Source organism: Bacillus rossius, chromosome 3 (genome assembly GCF_032445375.1).
Source record: "Bacillus rossius redtenbacheri isolate Brsri chromosome 3, Brsri_v3, whole genome shotgun sequence".
NCBI lineage: Eukaryota > Metazoa > Arthropoda > Insecta > Phasmatodea > Bacillidae > Bacillus > Bacillus rossius.
In genome coordinates, this window is record NC_086332.1 from 80,495,603 (window position 1) to 80,516,474 (window position 20,872).

The window sequence follows — 20,872 nt, forward strand, 5'->3', positions numbered from 1 at the left end:
AGGATGGTTAACAAAAATATTGAACTAGTTAAAGTTAATTTCTGTAAACCTTGTAAGTTGATACAAGAAAAAATTATCTGATTACAAGTACTTTTTTTTAACTATAAATTAACTAAGTAAAGTTAAAAGTTATTGAAACAATTTTTTTTGTTGAAATAAAACCTCAATAGTATTTAAAAAGCTCATAACAACATAAATAAAAAAGTAATACCGCTCACAAAATATGATTTGAGTCATTTTGAAATAACCAAAGGTTCCTAAATTTTGTTATAAATTAAAGCCCATTATTTAAAATATATTGCATTTATACAATTATTTCTGTTAATCAAGAAAGAACATACGTTATCATGATTATTAAACTGAACATATCACTGTAATAGTGCAAAAACTGATTATTCAATTGTGTTTGGTGCTCTGTTTTTCAATTTGTGTTAACTGCATATATCTGCACTTTTGGGGAATCACTTCAATAATGACAGGTGCATCATTAAAAATTACTTTACAATTTGAATATGTTATAGTAAGTTTACCCAAAAAACGTATGTAGAATAGGATAAGAACAATGTTAAAATAACATGCCAACCATGCACAAAATGCCATAATGCTCTTAAAAAAATATTCTCTGAACACTTGTTAGTAGTTGCATTGTCTCTATTCATTTTATAATTTTTGTTTGCAAGAACGGAATCACTTCCTGCTAAATTTTAAATTTTTCAAAGATATGTATTTAATTTTTTTTCCCATTTAGCTTTAATACTGCACAAATTCATCATTTTCACACTTAAATTTTAAATTCTCAAAAAACTAGCAAAAAAAACTGCTTTAATTTACTGTGAATACCGCCCAATAATTGGCATAATGCGACAAATCTTACCATGGTACTGACAGACCCGTATAATTGGTCCAAGGAAAACAAACAAAAAAACACTCTTTCTTGGTTTGTCTCCTTCCCCACTCTGGTGTCACCAAGCAGACAGATGATGGATTGGAAAAAAAAAAAGAAAAAGAAAAAAAAAATGCAGATGTGTGTCTCTTTGACAAATTGCTTTTCTTCGCTTTTTTCTACATATACGTCTACTGTGTAAAACTACGACACATGAAGTACCTACACAGTTTATGTGCATTCAGCTATTATGTATGTATGTAAATGATTTTATTCTTTGCAATAATTTTACTATTCCAGATTCAAAATGGTATTGCACTAGGCGGTGGCAAACATAATGTCTTATTAAAATTCTTAAAAAAAATTGGGTCAAGTCTACATCTCGATACCGGTAAGCAGCGCATGTGTATTTTTAGTTGATAAAAAAATGTAGGGGAAGGATATGGCATAACTGTAGTTGGCCAATGATAACATACTTGAACTGGAAGAATGAAGGGAATAATAGTACGTAATATTAGTAACAGTGAAAGACAGAATAACGTTGTGAAAATAAATATTAAATTAAAATACAGGTGAGCTTTGGTATGAGTAGGTGAGAAAACCTAATAAAATTGGAATAAAATTGTAAAAGATAATAGTGGAATAAAATAGCTTGATAACCGGTAGGTAAGCATAAAAATAAGTAGGCCCTATACAATAAGTTTTTAGTACCTACATTATTGGAAATGTGTGGTAATGAGTGTAGTAGCCTAGTTACGAAAGAAATTAAAGTTAGTGTTAATTTTTATTGAATTAATTTAATGTTTTGGTGTAGAGAATGAAATGTTGGTTGTGAATTTAGTTGTAGTGAGGAGGGAATTAAACAGAAAAGCTGGAGTTTCACGATATTGAATAAATATAATGGTGGAATGGGTGATATTTGTACGTCAAATTAACATATAGGCCCTACCAGAGTAATATTGATAGTAAATTAATAATGGCATGAAGCCATGAATGTTAAGTGACTTTTTTCTGATTTTCAAATGTTTTAGTGATTTGTAGTAGTGTTGTGTGAATTGTGTGTGCCGTGATAGATGAGAGATGTGTTGCATTTTATTAGCAATGTAAGATGAAATGTTAGTTTCCTCTGGTAGGTTAATTTTACTCTCGAAAAATAATAACAAAGCGAAAGGTTTGGTGAAGGTAGATATGTTAAATGAAAAAAGTACATAAAAATTATGTACCTATATTGCAATATGGTAACTAGGGATATCTATGAAGTCTCCAACAAGGCCGTGCTAAAGTAACCTATACGTTCTTACAGTGCAAGTGCAAGTGCGGGAATAGGGCATTTTGAACGGGGAAGATTCACATGCTTGCATAGCACATATTATGTTTCTTAAGGAAATAACAATAAAATGAGAAAAGTAAAACTACATCTTCAGTACTGTGTCTCACTCTAGAATATATGAGGCCAAATTATATGATACCCAAGAAATTTCAATTATTGTAAAAAATAATAAAATAAATGTGTTATCACAAAATACGTATACTAAACCAAGTGTAATTGTAATACAGAATATGCACTGTAGGTAATACATGAACGTATTGTGTTCTATACTAGAAAAGGTAGGAGTATATTTTACGATACCTGGGACGTTAAAAAATATTTAACATTGAACAATTAAATTATAAAAAGTTGTATCATCAAATATAAGAAACTGAATAGGACTGTATAGTAAATAACAAACATGATACCCAAAAGTTTGTTCCAATAAGAAATGTATTTCGTGCAAAACAAGCCCAATAAACCCAACATTCCTGCACTTGTCACGTAACAATCACGGGGTGGTAATGATGTCAGTGCTGCCATGTTGGTAACCAATATTGTTATGGTATGTATAGTGTTTTAAACTAGTCCAAAAAAATATGTCATACACATATGAAATAAATAAAACTGATAAGGAAGTAAAAACATGGCTGCAAACGAAAATCTGAAAGGTTAGGAACGAAAACATTTTTCTATGCAATAAAAACCAATCCATAAGATAAATTAAATACTAAAAGTTGACTAAAGCAGTTACTCGCCAAGTAATGCAGAAAAATTATAAAAAAAGAGAGAACATGACGTGATAGTACCTAATCAAAATTTGTTTGTACCTACATAATTCAAGTGTAATGTATTGTGACAATAAATATTTGGCTCCCAGCTCGTTACGGTACTTACCCTTTCCCAAAGGCTTTATTGTAAGTACGTATCACGTCCAGCTCGGTAAAGCCTTTATTCAAACACAGCACAAATTATTAACAGGTTAATCAGAATTCCACAGAGAATGAGTTAAAAAGTGAACCAATAAATTTAAAAGTAGGTAACATAAATTATTAGGTTAACATTTAATCCAAAGTCTGCAAAATACAAACTAAACAGAATCTTTTTAAAGTATTTGTATCCTCTTGACAACACACATTTTCATTTAGTAAACAAAATGTTGTGGTGTTGACATGCACACATTTGTGTTCACAGCATTAATCCATTCTTAAACTCATTCTCCAGCCAAACAGACCTTCCCTCAAAAGTTATAGGTATTTCAATCTTAAAGGTGTGGAAATAAATGATATTAAATTTTTTACCGTCTTACATTTACGAAATATGCGAGATTTAATATAATTTCATTAGAAATTTATTATGTTTTCCTACAGGAAAATTACCTCTACATGTGATATTTTACTTGACATCAAATGTCGTCAGATATAATTATTTCAATTCGTCTATACTTCAGCTAGCTAGCCGGCACTCGTGTTGAACACTTGTTTAAAATAGTGTTTGGATACCGAAAAAATTTCCAATATTCTTGAGATGCACGGTAAAACTAAATGCATTTCTGAAATTCACTAGTGAATAAAATAACACAATCAAATCTATGTAAATTTTTAGGTTAGAAAGTAAAAAACAACCAATATTCCCCTTTTCGGGGTAAATTATAGTCTGGTATAGGTAGTCTTCCATTTCTTGCATTTAAAAACATTTACTACGCGCTCACGTGTTAAATTGCATGTACAGAAAAAAATTGAAAGCTTGATTTGCACTCACATTCTGCTAATTAGAACTACATATCAGTAGTTAATGATGTTAATATTTGGAATTTTAAAATTAGCAGAGATAAAGTTCTGCTACACTGTTGGCCGCAGCTCTAAGTTTTTAATACCCAACCTGTTCAGGGATGGCTACCATAAAATTATTTTTAGCAATAAAAAGTAAAGGACACAAAATAATATGGTATAAATTTTTAATTTTTAAAAACATAAATTAAGTTAATGTTATTTATTTTTGGATAAACTTACACTATATTAATTGATAAACATAGCCTGCTACTATAGTGGAGAAAATGCGCACAATATCGTAATGTCTGTAGTTTATGTGAGAGCCGGTACTCCACCCATGCTGCACAATGCATGCAATGTGGTCCTACTAGTATATTATTGGAAAAAGATTGCTACAAGTCATTTTGATGAGTGGGATCGTGTCAACGGGAATTATCTTCAGCAATTAAAATACTTTTACATATCTTACTTATTACCTATGCCATCAATTTCGCCTTATACAAATTACTTTCACAGTAAATTAATTCATTAAATACGAAACAAAAAGTGTAATAGTTGCTAGGTACGTACATACCGTACTTACTGTTTAGCAACCGGCAATGGAAAAAAAAAGTATTGTTTTCCATACTGCAGTTAAAATACTTAATACATTAGACAAAAATATTTTAATTTTGACTGTTGCAGATATAAACAATTTTTAAGTTAACTCTCAAAATTTACCTACTTACTTGGTTTATACTCGTGTGTTGCAGGTATGTGATAGGTACTGCTTTGCGGGTTACTGCTAAGTGCTAAACCATAGAAGGGTATCTTCCAGGTTAGATAGCGAATACACTGTTTGCAGCGCTCCTAGCGGGTGTGAACAGAACCAAAGCGCTACGCGCAGGTGGCGGGAAATTCAAATTGAATTGCTTTAGCTTTGGTGGCGGGAAATTCAAATTAAATTACTGGATCATGCATGAACATTAATATTACATAAAAATATATATATTTGGAACTGTAACACGTTTATAATTTTAAGTAAACTAAAATAAATAATAGTTTTAAAAAAAACTAAAAAACATGCTTTATGTAGAAAACCAAACTAAAAAATATAAAATCAATTTTAATAAATTTGAATTAAGAATAGTGTAAATTTTTTTAACAAAAATAAATTAATAATAGTGTATATAAGAAAAAATGTATTTTATTTAAAAAAAAAAGTGTGGGGTGCTTTTTAAGATATTTTCAAAATGATAATCCTTCTACTCATATATGTAAATAAAATATTTTTAACTATTGACACCATGCACCCCACACTTTTTTTTAAATAAAATAAATTTTTGTATATGATATACACTATTATTAATTTTTATTTATTACGTTTTTTACACTATTCTTAATTCAAAATTATTAAAATTTATTTTTCTATTTTTTTGGTTTGGTTTTCTATATAAAGCGTGTTTTTTAGTTTTTTTAATTATTATTTATTTCCTCAATTTCTTCTATGTAAAAATCCTTAAACTGTAAGTTTTGCTCTCTATCCAAATATGTTTTTGATATATCATCTGTCAAACTTATCCATATTTTACGTGTTTGATGTCTTTTATTTAATGATTTACTGACCTTGGCATAGTTTGGAGTATTTGTAACTGCTTGGTGTAGATTTGCAGGTTGGTGTTCGAGTGGAATTTCAAAAATCTGCCCATCAGGTGTAGCTACTGAGGTTATGCATATGGTGTTTGATTTCCAATCTGCTGTTAGTTTCACAGCAATATCAAACCTACAATTTTTCCATGTTTCGTGAAATATTTGCAGAAAATGTTGTTTTATAATAATGTTTCATTCTTGGTTAATTCGTAAAATGAAACTAAGACGTAATTGTGTTTCTCTATTTAACCAAGAAATAACATTTAAAGCCCTTATTTCGGGGGTTTTTTTCTTCATATTTTTACAAATATAAATAATATTCTCTTCAAGAAAGTATATTTTTCACAATAATCATAACCCACTCTCACTTTTCATTTAATTAAATGTCACAATATTTAGTAGGCTTTGTTTATATCGCGTTTGAAGACAAACTGGAAGAAAAGAGTTTGCACATGACTGAAAAGGTTTTTCTTTACAATGTTGTGAATCTGACAATCTATTATTTACATTAAACGCTAAGTGTTTATATATTATTTTATCAAATATGTTGGTCAAACCATTTAAAAGGGATATTGGGCTGTAATTTGAAATAATATAAGTTTTGCCCTTTTTGTGTACAGGAATAACCTTGGCAATTTTCCATTTGTCGGGGTAGATGCTATTTACAATACTGACATTATATATATGCTGTAAGAGAGGAGCAAGGATTAAGGAGCAACCTTTGATAATAAAATTTGGTATATTATCAGGTCCTGTGGACAATATAGATCATAAGGTTTTTATACTTCATAGGGCTAGACTAATCGAGATATTAGACATAGGGATATTGTATGAACTAGAAGGGGAAATATATTGGTTATTTACTTTTTTTGTAGATACATGGATACTTGAAAAATATTCAGCTAAGTAATTCGCAATTAAATTATTATTATCCGTAATTGAGTCATTAATTTTAATCGAGGGATGCTGACTATAACCCTTTCTCATTATTTTAACATAATTCCAAAATTTTTTAAGGTTTTGCTAAATTTTATTGTTAATATTACAAAGCCAGTTTGTTTTTTCCTTACATAGAAGTGATTTAGTTTCCTTGCGGTAATCTGAGAATAATGAATAGTAAAACGGATTCAGATTTTGTTTATATAATTTATTATAGTGCAATTTCTTCTTAAGAGATTTTATTAGCTGGTTAGAATGCCATAGTGGATATTTTGTAGCCTTTTTAATGGTAGTAGGTACATATAATTCTATGAGATTGCAATTGTATATAATAATAGACCAGTCATGGTCCCTAAGTGCAATAAAAAGACCAATCTTAAAGTTTTTATATGAAGACGATGTATTATCGTTTATTGACATATCATAAAATTGGAAGGTTATCTCTAATGCAGGATGAAAACTATCTTCTTTAACAAGTGGTTCCAGAGCTTTGCTAACCAGACATGATTCAATATTAGTGAGACAAAGGTTCAAGAGTTGGGCCGAAGGTTGAGTATGATTAAGCTGAGTTAAACCTCTTGCTGATACAAAAATGATTAATGATCTGGCTTTCAACTTAATATTTGATTGAACTATATTTTGGGTATGCAGTTGAGGCCAGTCAATGCCTGGAACATTAAAATCACCAATTATTATTATAATGGTTCGTTATATACAAAAATAAAAAGATGTTACACGCCAATTGTAGTTTTAGTTTTATTTTTCAAAATAGAATATTGCACCGACGAATCCAAACACTTTCAAAATATTTCTCACTCATTCCATTCGTACATCCGCCTGTCGAAATTGCTCGCAGCTCGGGCGATGAGAATTAACAAAAAATAACGTAGATTAAGTCCTTCAGTAACATTTTACTGTAAGTAAACAAAATCAGTGCGGTCTCAAACATGGCCGCCCCCAGCGAAAATGAATTTTGCCACGAGCCAGACACCGACGTCGGTAGCCGCAATTTCTAATTACAAAAAATGTCCAAAAAGTTTCAAAACAACAAATGATTAAACGGCATGGCTCTAGCTACCGACGTTACGTTTTCTATTCCACAATTACTACATGTTTCGTGAGAAGCCACCGAACGCGCCCTCCTGGTGCAGCGATCGACAGACGACGTGAGATCATGGCACTGTGTCCTTCACGCAGGGAGGGCAGTCACATGACGTCACCGACCAATCACACACACGCTTCATTCACAATACAAATCACAAGCCAATAGGAATACGCGACATACATTGAAAACAGTTTTATATACCCAGAGCCAGGGACTTTACATTCTCGTTCTCTCTCCCACACAGTGAGACAGCAGTTATCACTCAGTTCCCACGACCAGTGGTGAATCCCAGCTTTTGTCTCTGTTACCGGGGAATCACTGTTTCGTTCTCTCTCGCACTTACAGGCCTCTTATGCCTATCTCTAATACATCCCACACCAAATCCATTGTTCTAGAACCTTATGTAACAGCAATCATAATACAAATTACTTTAAAAAATTAAACTTATTTAGAAAAACCTGAAAAAGTAGGCCAAAACAGGCAAAGATCCAGTACAACAGTTTATTTGTGAATAATTACATAAAAAATAGTAATGATTGCAAATGTCTGTTAAAATACAAAGTACATTCTTAAAACACACAGCAAGTACAAATATCAACCCTAAAATACATAAAAACGGTCAGATATGCTTAGCGAGACTTTTTTTAAGAAATATTTACCTTCATGAAAATAGTTTAAAAGAAAAATATTTAGCTAGGAGGGCAGGGGCAACGTTACATTATTAAAGAGACATCAGAATTCACAAAAACTTATCTTCAAGGGCTTCAAAGTATGATGTGTAAACTGAAGGAGTTGTTTGAGGGGTAATATAAATATTCCCAATGAATAAAACCAAACCACAATTTACATATTGGATCCATAACATTAGGGTGATGAAACCATTGTTTTACCATTTTCAATCTAGAGAAATGATGGAAAAGTATTAACTATATAGGTGTGATGAAATGTTACAAAGAGACTAAGTTATAAGCTATACAATGCAACAAAATGGTTTCTTAGCTATAAACAAAGGGAAACAATTAGGCCTAAAAGCAGATAAATGTTACTGTCACACAGAAATGACTAACAACACAAAATGTCTGCACATACCAAAAACATTTTGCAATATGAGGTCAGTAACTGTAACCTATGCTAACATGTGGAAAAAGAAAGTTTTATTTATCCTTTATTTGTGTGTTTATTTCAAATTTTATACAAACTTAATGAAGGAATTGTTTAACACGTAAATGGGAATAACTTGTGACAAGAACGAGCGTTTAAGGGTACATTCGTGAATCAAATTGGTACTATGCTTTCAAAGCAGCACACATTTTTCATCAGTAGTGACTGTTGAAATGCATGTTGCTGCTATCAATTGTAGTATTACATACAAAATCAGGAGAGAAAAAAAGATTACAGAACATTTTTTTAGATCAGTCTCATCAAAAATAGCAGTAAATTAATAAACTGCAAACATTACGAGCTGTGATTTAACAGTGTGTATGAAAAATAACTTGTTTCACATTTACTGAATATGTGTATATTCATTACATTTATATTGTTTATGTTTCTGTAATCAAAACAAAGGTATGTACATACGTAAACACAGTGTACAATGTTACTTATTAAGAACAAATAATTAGGGAAAAACCTGGCTGAATGCTGAATGTTAATTTTTTGGTTCAGTAAAAGATTTGTTTTTACTGTTTAATAACTTGATAAATGCTAATTAATACTACAATTCTAAACGTAAATGCTGTAGTCTGATTTATTGATATATAATCTATATAAACAAAATGCTGTGCAAACAATTTTATAAAAATTTTTTTCATAACCATTATATTAATTAAAGCAATTGACATTTTAGTGTGTGTATGAAATGAATTCTTTTCAGACAAAAATACTATTTTCATCCAAGTCATGATGTTAACATAAATTTTAAAATGTGAGGAGTGTGTACACCAAGAACCTACAATATGTATATTATTTACCTACACTTTTTCCAGAACGAGATTTCAAGTATTTTTGATATGCTGCTTTCTTTAAAGGATCAGTAAACACTTTTGGAATAAATTTTCCCTTTAACAGCCTATTGATGTTGTTGCACCACTGATGTACATAAAATTTAACAACAATATCTGCCACACACTCATGAAGATTGTGTATAGAACACGATATTAATCTTGTTTCAGAATTCAGAATCTTGGCCAATATCTTCTGTCTGACACCTGGCTGATAACAGATTTTTGGTAACTCAGAAGTAATAACTTTTACAATGGTATTGCAAGTGTCAGAAAATGTTGTATGTGGATGACATAGGGATTTGGCAGAGTAAGATCTTGCAATGATAATTTCATTGTTAGGCACACTGCAATCGCTTATGAGAACTTTCTTACAAGATATGCAACCTTTCAATTTTTTAAGGACTTTCCTGGCAAGATAGCCGGTCACATAAACTTTTGTGGCACGTGACAAACGTGTCTGCGGTACAGTATAGTCTACAGGAGTCTGAACATGGAATGGTGTTTCTGGACAGACAGTAGAAGATTTTACACTCCCCACCAGCTCCTTCAAAGAATCTAGAGGACCAATACAGTCATCATCCTCACAGTTAGAGCAAACAGAGTGTGCTGAGACTAAGTTATTTAAGAGCAAACCTTTGAAAGATGATTTAAAATTAGAACAAGTTGGATTGATATTTCTCACTCCGTGGCTCCTAACTGAGCCAAAGAAATTCTCCAAGGGATCTTGATTGAAGTTTCTTGGTGCAAGAAACTTGAAGTCTTCTTTCAACTTATCCCAGATATGAAGAAAACCCTTAACTGTACGAACCCAGTTTTTCACAGAAGGTGGTCTTGTTGAAGTTTTGCCATTGGTGAACTGTATTGATTCCAAGACAGGAATCGCATCTCTCCAAAACTGAACATGTGGAGAACGTGCAGTAACAGCACAGCGGAGCAACTTCCCTTCAACAGCATGGATACGTGTACCATTGACACTGTCAAAAAGTTTATCCATGAAGAGAAGAAAATCTGCTGTGTCAATGGCACTTTTCTCTAATCTCCCATCAAAATCACCTGCAACAGTTCATTATTGAAAAATATTAACTGTGAAGAAGCACACAATACACAAATGAACACACAAAATAAATGAAAACATCTGCCAAAACATTTTTACTGTCAATAATGTAATTAAGTGAGAGTACCATTTCAATCTCACATAAGTTTTATTTCATTGCTTCAATTTTTAGATTGAAGGTACTACCCCTTCTCACCAAATGGGGTTTTTTTCATTGTGGGAAGATTTTGGGAGTAATTACAACACAGTCAGAAATAAAAAGTTATTTGTTTATTGACCACTTTCATGAATATTGTAAATTATTTTTAGAAAATGCAATTACTGAGGCTATTTCCAAAAAAAATAGTTATCAAGGCTTTTTAACAGTGTATAACTTTTAAGTATTAATTGTAGAACCAAAATATGAAAATTAAGGCCTATGTGCAATCAATTAAAATATTCTATAGAAATAAAAATTTGGGTTTCTTTGTGTTTTTTATACTGAAGTTTAACTATGTATCTGTAACACTCAACAATACAATCTGCTGCAGTTCTTTAAAGAACTTTTATCCCACTGTTCTGATTACATGAACAACAAATGAATATTGAGGGATAAAATGTAAGTACGTACCCCACTCTGCAAGCAGCCGCATTGTAGACGACAATCGTTGACTGAAGACCTGTGTGCAATTCTTCACTTTCATTTTCTTGATTTTTGCAAGCACAACATGCTCTTCCGTTAGTTTCGGGCATGCTCTCAAGTCATCTCGATGATGACGACTGTCTACTTCGTAAAGTTGGAGAACATGCCTCCACGAAGCTACTTGCTGACCTTTCTCCCAAATGAACAGGACATCTTTGGTGAGCAAATTGTTTCTTATCCCCTTTAAAAGATGTGGAGGATCAAATAAGGGAATTATCTCTTCTCCATTAATTACCATTCCTGAATTACGATTTTCTATGCCTTTCCTCTTGCACATCTCATCACTTTCTTTTAGAAGGTAATTTATGGCAGCTTGGTTTGACGTACCTTGGTCACAGATAGTGCCAACAACTTTAAGCCCAGTCTGTTGAACAGCTGTGACAACATCTTTAATACAGCGAACTAGGTCAGTGGTTTTGGTTGAACCTTCAATGAATGCAAATGCAATAGGCTGTTTCCAACGTTTTTTAAGGCCACGCACCATAAAAACTAATGCATGGTCTGCAAACACTGGTTTCCGTTCTCCATTGCCAAAATCTTGGAATCCTACAATAACATCACCATTCTCATCGTAGTGTATGTTAGGCTGAAGACTCAGCTCGTCAAATACAAGAGTGCAATATCTGTCCTTCGGAGTAAGTCTTGCCACAGCTTTCTTTAATTGCTCCATTACATGCACATTGACACCAGGATCAAAATGGAAATTTCCCAGAACTTTTGTCAGTGTTCTCTTGGATGGCAAAGCAAAGTACTTTGATAACAACCTGTAGCCCTTATTACTCTGCTTTGACAGTGCAAGGGCAAGAAGTTTATCATCTAATGTAAACCTTCTACCTTTGGGAATCACTTTTTGTGATTTCAGCTGCGACAAGAAGAAACGATACGTGACGTCATTAACTCTGTTTGCAATGTAGTCAAACATTTTTGAAGTAGCAAATTTCTCAGCAAGCTTTACTCTTGTTCTATAGTTTTTGACCCTCCCAGCCAATATTGCCTTATTGTGTCTTAGTTTAATTGCATCTTGGTATAGCCTACGAGCTTTAGGAGTCAGTACTTTTTGCCGAGTTACACTGACATTTTTCAACAAAGATTTGCAAACAGTGTGCTCAACATCTGAAAAATAAAAGTAAAAAGTATCTACATCAATACAATTTGCCTTGGTTAAGTAAATAAAACCCTATGTACAATAATTAATTACCAAATTTGTTATTTTAGTTGGAAGGTGCAATAATTTTTTAAGATATCTAATTTCATTACTTTACAATTAAATTTGTTTGAGTGCCAGCTGTGCTTTAAACTATATTTATAAATTACCAAGTTGTGGTTGAAATGAAAATATTTAGCTTCTTACAATTTGGGTTGTCACTTAGTCCACAATTAATGTGTGCTGTGTAATTTACAACACTGATTTGCTTATGAGTTCCAAACTGTTTGCGTTAGTTTAAAATTTCTATGAATTATGCCATTCGTTATAGATTATGCATCACATTTAGCTTCTCAACTTTGTTAACCTCTCACTATACATAAAAATGCAAAAGTACTCATACTGTAAATTGTCAATGCTGTTGTAACATTGTTTGCTAAATCCTATATAAATTGCTGAAAACATTTCACTGGTAATAGACATAGGTAAACGACTTATTTTATAAATGCATGCTATAATAATAACTTAGATAAATTGATTAAGACAAAAATGTGTGGCACACCCAAGTAACATAACATTTTCTTTTTAATATTTGCTGTAGGTATTGTTTTATAAGACAATAGATTTTTCTGCAATACAGCTTTGAAAACTAAGGAAAGCACATAAAGTCATAAAATACCTTGTTTAATATGCCATTTTGAATGGTCCAAACACATATTTAGTTATAGTGAGGTTTTTGTAATATAGAGATTTTTATATAAGATTTTACTGTATATTTCTATACCACTGCAAATTTATATTATAACTTACGCATACATGTAGTGTGAAAATACTTTAATAAAAACAAGACAACATTAGTTATTAAAATGGTAAAGGCAATAATTTCATTGCCAGAAAACCTGAAATTAAGGAAAAAGTGTAAGTAAACATGGAGCAATCTGTTGTGAATATTACTTCACTGGAACAAATGTTATGAAATGCTTTGAGGAATAGTACTTATGTATGTGTTCGCTGGGCAGTTTGCAAATGTAATGTACATAACACGGGTTGTAACTGTATTTACACTATAAAATACTGGGAAAAAAAGAAGAAAAAAGACAACCTAAGGCAGTTACGATTACTCTTGAGGTTAGCTATATCAAATTTAAATTAAACTCTGGTCGATGACCAACTCACTATGCTCCTTTGAAGGCTCCTCACTGAATCCTGTACTTTTGACATCCTCACGCACAGCTGGTGAACTACACGGCTCCAATGGTTGTATGCCATCCAACATTTCCTCAACTCGAATTTCCGGCATACTGATATTTTCCTCTGCTCTTGTTTCTACTGCAAAACAATAAGTAATATTGCAATAAAATGTATCACATAAGTGCAGGCAAGCTTAAACTACAACACTATGTTTTGTAGTAAAGTTTAATTAACTCATCACACCTTGACAATCCTCACGCACAGATAATGAACTGCATGGCCCCAGCAGTTGTATGCCATCACAACTTTCTTCAATTCCAACTGTGCAACTCCTGCTGTCGTTGTTGGCCTTTGCAATTATCCCAGCTGTAATACGACAACATAAACATTACAATTTATCACTGCATCAACTTAAGGCCGCCGCACACAGTACAACATTGTATGCTAGTTTACTTACTAGTTTACTGAATATTGTAAGGAATACGGTAGGTACTGTGTGAGGCAGGCTTGAGAATATGGAAAAATTATTTTTATCATTTCAATTAAGTATATTCTGAAAGGCTGCTTCATACAAAATACACACTAACCATTCATAGAACCAGCTTCTTATAAATGCTTATCATCATTGCCATACGAGGCACAAAACGGGGCTCATCATATTAAAATGGGTCAAATAACTTGTACAACTGACTTGTTAAGTGAAACATTCACAAATAAGCAACTTCCAGTGTATGCGTCCAAACATCCTTACAAACAAACCAAAATTAAAAATGTTGTGAAACATGCATGTAAATGATATGCATAGGCCTAGTGAACAATAGTGGTAAATTTTCACAATATCAGTACAAATGTGTTTTAAAAGTTAGGTACTTATGCTTTTTGTTACTTGACAATTCTGTCTCAAAAAAAGCCATTACCTAACTATCCATCCACACTGTTAAGTTTTATACATACATATATATATTATATATATTATATATATATATATATATATATATATATATATATATATATATATATATATATATATATATATACACACACACACACACACACACTATATAACTTAGGACGTAAGCTATTCAAGTATAACTATTCCATCATTTTAAATTTAAAACTTTTTAAAAGAACTTAGGATTTCGATACTTCTCAATAACATTTTCAAAGTGAAAAAAACTTTCATTTTACATTAGAACAGGATAGTCATTTTAAATATCTAACAAAGATATAAAATAAGTACATACAAACAACTGCAGCTTCAAGACAATCTAGGCCTACACATTACAAATATTACAAACAATATGTAGGTACCATTAAGGTGTATTCAAAATAACCTACCTGTGATATCAAGGGGATAGAGGAATGAATTTTCCTTCACAGACTTTTCATGGAATTCTGAAATCAAATTCAAAGGTATGATATTGAAAATGCCAGGAGAATTTACACTTACTAAATGGGCCAGTTCACAAGCAGTAGAATAAACACACAACTACTTAAGCATACTGTGGTAAAGTTTTTTCACATAAGTTAGGCCATAATTTGGTCTTCATGAATTATGTAACAAATTGTGCCTACATGTGTTACATTCATTCAGTTCAACAGTTATTCTTAAGTCTATTTTTAACATACAAAGGCACAGTCTATCAGTCAAAAATTTTGGTTTACAAATTAAGACTACCGTACCTACAAGAGGGTTGCAAAATAAAATTAATTTGAAAGTGTTGGTGCACAAACTTTCAAGAATAAATAGTACCTAACTAGCCTATATCTTTCAAATTCAAAATTATTTTCAGTTTTCTTGGTTTCTATGAGCCATAACAATTCCTTTTCCCACATTTCTTCTAGAAAATATTTTACTTTTTAACTTGCTGAAAGCATTTGTGTCCAAGCAAATAATTATTAACTTAACTAATAAAATTGTCATTGAGTCCGACAAAGTCATTGTTGGTAATTTATCAATAATAATAGTGCTTGCCTATTTTATCAATTCAGTATTTATCTAGTTTGGCCCCTCTTCCTTAAAAAGAGAGATAAAAATACCACAACACTTTTCTTATTTTATTTAGCGCAAATATCCTCCATTTATAGCAAAAGGTGGACATACGAAATTCCCACTCTGTTCGGAGAAATTAGGATCACTGATTACATTATTAAGCATGGGCATTGATGCGGTAGCCACCATGTTGTCATTTGTTGACATTTTTATTTACATAACATTTTCTGTCTATTTTATCATTTAAGAGCCTCATAAAATTATCCTGTGTACTTGATCGTGTGTTATACATGATGCTTTTTTTTTAGTGGTGGGGTGGGGCGGAGCGGAGCGCTGACGCGTTTTGCGAAACCTGACGTAATTTATGTTAAACATAAAAAATCAATTTTTTTACTTAATTTATCTTTTACGTAATTACTCAAAAACCACACTCACAGACTTAGAAACAATAGCAATTAATGTCCATTGGCACCTTACCAAACAGGTACTGTAAACTTTCACATCAACGGTGATTTTTCCAAATCGGGTCGGAATTCCGTATGTGCGCCATTTGTGTGCCATTTATGGCACTAAATATAAATTGTTTCAGATTGTTATCTTTATTTTTATGGTAGAGGGCTCAAACTAGATAAATACCCTGTAATCAAGGTATAACAGTATTATAAGTAACATGTGTTCAAATTACTTTACCTAATATAAAAATTGTTACTTTATGTTAGGGCCTAGGTACTTAATATAACCAAATCACATTTTAATTCATTCATTAGGATATGCAAAAGAATTATAAGAAAATAAATCCTATAAACAACAAATATCAGTTTTTGGTACTAATAGGCCTAAGTGTAATTGTTGGCCTATGCACCAGTTATTTTGGTTTATTCTACAGGTAGATATAAGCTTGATTTCTTAGTTTTATTATGACAATGAAGAAATCATGATAGTCAATGATAACTTCATTCACTGCAACATTTTTCTATAAACTGCTTGTGAATACATACTTCAGACTGCAGACTACGAAGGGGCTAAAATTTGACATCTACACCAAATCATTATTGTAATAAGCAAATCAAAACAATACTGGAGCAGTATGGACCATTCCAGGTGCCGATAATATCACTAACATCTATTGATTTGGGTTTACTTCTGATAATTACACAATGTTCGAGGAGGTTATAAGGATGGAAAAAGGGGGGGGGGGGGGGGGGGGGGGGGGGGATCGGATACCACGATAAAATGTGACCCTGTAGGATTCATGAAAACATAAATTTTAGACAAATATTACAATTTACAATTCTAAAGACTGAAGAATAGCATAATGTAAGTTTTTACAGAATTCACTCACCTGGAAGATGTTGTGTCGGCAAAGAGTAAATTTTGAGACTCTTTGAACCAGCATTCTTGCACTGTTCGTTAAAATGTCGGTCGCATACAAGATAGGTATCATAAACCTTTTTCCTCTCAAGGCCTTGCAGTTTTGGATTTATTCTCTGAATCCACAAGTCAAAAACATCTACGTTTTTAAGTGGAAAACGGTGGCGCACAGAAATTTTGTCACTACACAAGGGTACACAACAAGGTCTCTTTCGCACCATTATTATTTTCTTACACTACTTGCAAAAAAATACAACACTGCAAAAAAGCCGTGTACGGAAACAAAATCAAAATCGTCAAACTAATACACTTCACGTGTTCAGCATTCCAACAAATTTTTGCAAATTGCCGCCATAGCTAAATTTTCACAAGCGTGGGAAGAAAAAGTAAACAAACACTACTGCTTGAAAACACTCTGGCGGGTGTGAACAGTACTAAAATTTCTATATACGCTGCTGCTATAAGAGATTCCACCCCAGGTGCTAAACTGAACTTCAAAAAGGTAAAATCTCTGAAAAAACTTCCACTGACCTCGGTCCAAGTACGCGAAGTATTCAGAATTGCGCTGAGTTGTTGCTTGTTTGACCAATTTGCAAATTCGGCCAATCACAGGCCGGTAGAGGCCTGCCTAACCAAATCGTAACCGTAGCTTTAGTAAACAAAATGTGAAGCCTAAGTTAGCTTCATCCACCGGCTCTAACTGGTCGCCCGGGAGTGTCTTCAAGCAAAACGCCTGTGACAAAGACAGCCTAAATCCGGGTTTATAAACTACGCAAGAAAGTTTCGGTCTTTTATAAAGCATAAAAATCGCAAGACGTCACCAACCCTTTAACCTGAAAATGTACAACAAGTAAGAAACAAATTCTTCCCCTGGCTTCATTCGATAATTAATGTATATCATAAAAAGTATGAAACTTTCAATAATTTGATTTGAAAGTTTTCTTCTTTCACTATACAAAAGTGTTGCCAGACGTACCCGAATTCGGGTACGCATACCCGAATTACTGTGTCTGTACCTAGTACCCGAGAAGACTAGCTCGGGTACGCAAATGTACCCGAATTTTAGAAAACGAAAAAATCAATAGTAAAAAATTCTCAACTTTTTTATTTTAATAAAATATTTATGTTTTATAACAGTAACTTTATTAGCTAATATTTTAATATATGACATTGTTTTAGGCATTACTAAAACATACATTTTTACTAGATAAATTCACCCAGGAATCCTGTATTCTTTTTTACATTATTGTAATAGAGGATTCCCCCGCGTTAGTCTGATAGTGATGGGCAGAACGGATCTTTTGACCGAATCGGTTCTTTTGGATCAGTACCGTGAAAGATTCGTTCAGAACGATTCGTTCTTCTCGGTCAATTCGTTCTTTTCTGTGTATGGGATCTGGCTCTTTTATCAGGCGTCGTAACTCGTTCATCCTTTAGAGTATTAGCTACGTGTTTGCTTCCAGCCTCCCCTCGTTATCGCGTGACCCGATAACGAGAGGAGGCTGAATCGCGTGGGTGGTATCTTTATCTACTCTGCACGGGTAAATTAAATTTCAAACGTCTAGTTGTATACTGACTGTTACAAAAATATTGACTGTTGATCGCTGCAAATGCTTCCTGCAGTGATTCTCGATAATACGGGAGCATTTGCAAATATGATCGTATTGATGATTATTCCTATATAATCGTGTCCGAACATAGCTGCACCAGATAACGTTGCGGTTGCAGGTTGATTGTACGATGGTTTACTGTTCATTTCTGTGAAAGGAAATCGCAACATCCAGTGTTGTACCAAGGAGGTAAAATTTACTAAAGTGAAAAATTTCTGACTCGGCCTAAAATAAATATTTAAACCTTAATTTATCCGACCAGGAGCTCGACACACTGAGTTAACAGGTCACTCACGATGACATTAGATAATGGCATATATTAGCGAGTGTTTGCAAAATTATGTTAATATAATAAGTTCGACAGCTGATGACAACGATTTAAGTATTATAATTTTTACTTAAATAAAAACCATGGTCAAATAATTTTTTTTGAAATTTTATTTATCTTTACATAATAATTATTTGTCATTTAATAAACATATTTGCCCCAACTAAACAACTTGGTTTCAGGACCTCTCTAGAAAGTCATTACAAGTAATGTAAGTGTGTTAAACAAAACACTATGCATTTAGATATGATGCGACAAGTTGAAGCTTAATGGAGCTTCGAATGAAATGGTCAATATTGAAGATGAGGGGTGATGGAAATTATAATGAAGGAATGACAACGAATGTATGTGGGTAAACACAAGTACCCCAGGTAAACCCACCAACTACTTCAACAAGTGCACAAATGTAGGACGTTGCATTCATCGTACGTAACATGCAAACCATTGTTTTTTTTTTGTACAAACATTTTACGAACATGTGAGAATAGTTTCAAATATATGTAATTTAATAGCTTGCATTCGTCTGAGTGTAATTCGGTTCATGTCCTTCAGGTTTTGTTCGTATCATATGAATAGATATCTCACTAACACTAGTGTACATCGCGGCTCTTACAGGTTCTTAAAAATAATGTTGCAGGTTTATTTATTTTCACTTCATTTATACAGCACTGTAAAACAGTATTTACTATCTTGTCTCCACAATGTGAATCACTTTATAGTTGCGCGACCATGGCATGTCATATTGTAAACTAAGTGAGAGAAAACGATGTTTTTGCAACGCTTATAAGTTGCGTGGGCAGGAAGGAGCCTCCCTTCCAGGACCTGAACCAACCATGTACCCGCACCAATCTTTTTCAGCTGATGAAGACTTTTGACTGCGGACAGTATCTCCGCCTCTCTCTCTCTTTCTCTCTCTCTCTCTCTCTTAGCTTTTGACGCACTGCAACAACCAACTGAAAAAAATAGTGAGGAAGAGTGTTAAGTAATGGCATATGCGTGTCTTGCTCTTAATGCCAGCGCTTAGCTGGGTGGGGGGGGGGGGGGGAAGAGGGGGCAAATGCTCTGTCTCGCATGCATTGCCATCTAATGTCAGTTCGTCTTGGTTTTCGATAGAGAAAAGTTTAAATACATAGTGGTATTGGCTACTGGTAATCTGAACTTGGAAAACAATTGTGACATATTATTCGAAAGTGTTTTATGATTTTTTACAAATACTACGACCGAGGGCATACATTATGCCGATATTTTTTTCGTTACGGTTTTTTTTTTTTTTTAGTTTATAAACTTTGAAATTTATATTGTTAAAATATGGAATCCAGAAAACGTAGTCAGATATGGAATTGTTTTTCTGAGATTTCACCTGGACAAGCTAAATGTGATCTATGTAAGGGAATTTTTTCATATAAGGGTGGATCAACTGGTAATTTAACTAGGCATCTCAAAGTAAAACACGTGGGTGTTAATTATTCAACTGAAAAACGATCCAAGATTTGCACTGAAGATTTGTCTGAAATACATGCGTGTGTGAAACAGACAGAATCAACATCAACACAAGCTGTATTAAACACAAACAAGCCATCAACATCTGTATCACATCCATCGGTGATTACTGAGAACATCTCGCAACCATCAACAACAAGAATTATACCAAGCGGAGAGAGGGTATCACAGACAAAGTTACATAACTATATTCAAAAACCAATTCCTATTCACAAAAGCAAGACATTTGATGAACAGTTGGTAAAATTGATTGTGAAAGACTATCACCCGTTTAGTATTGTTGAAAGTGAAGAATTTAAGAAGTTTGTGAACATTCTGAATCCAGGTTATTCACTCCCAAGTAGGAAGACTGTGTCTAC

At 32.9% G+C, this 20,872-nt stretch overlaps 1 protein-coding gene across 9 annotated transcripts in view; it reads right to left on the reverse strand.

Annotated features, from left to right (window-relative positions):
- Nucleotides 1-17,789, reverse strand: part of LOC134530959 (putative sodium-dependent multivitamin transporter) — a 72,463-nt gene extending 54,674 nt beyond the window's left edge. For 2 of the 9 annotated variants that reach the window (XM_063366329.1, XM_063366323.1), the window contains exon 1: nt 3,572-4,187. In XM_063366329.1, the coding sequence (XP_063222399.1) occupies nt 3,572-3,598 (27 nt within the window). In that variant the 5' untranslated portion in view covers nt 3,599-4,187. The other 7 variants (XM_063366320.1, XM_063366325.1, XM_063366321.1 and 4 more) reach the window with 7 other exon arrangements.
- Nucleotides 17,790-20,872: the final 3,083 nt, after the last annotated feature.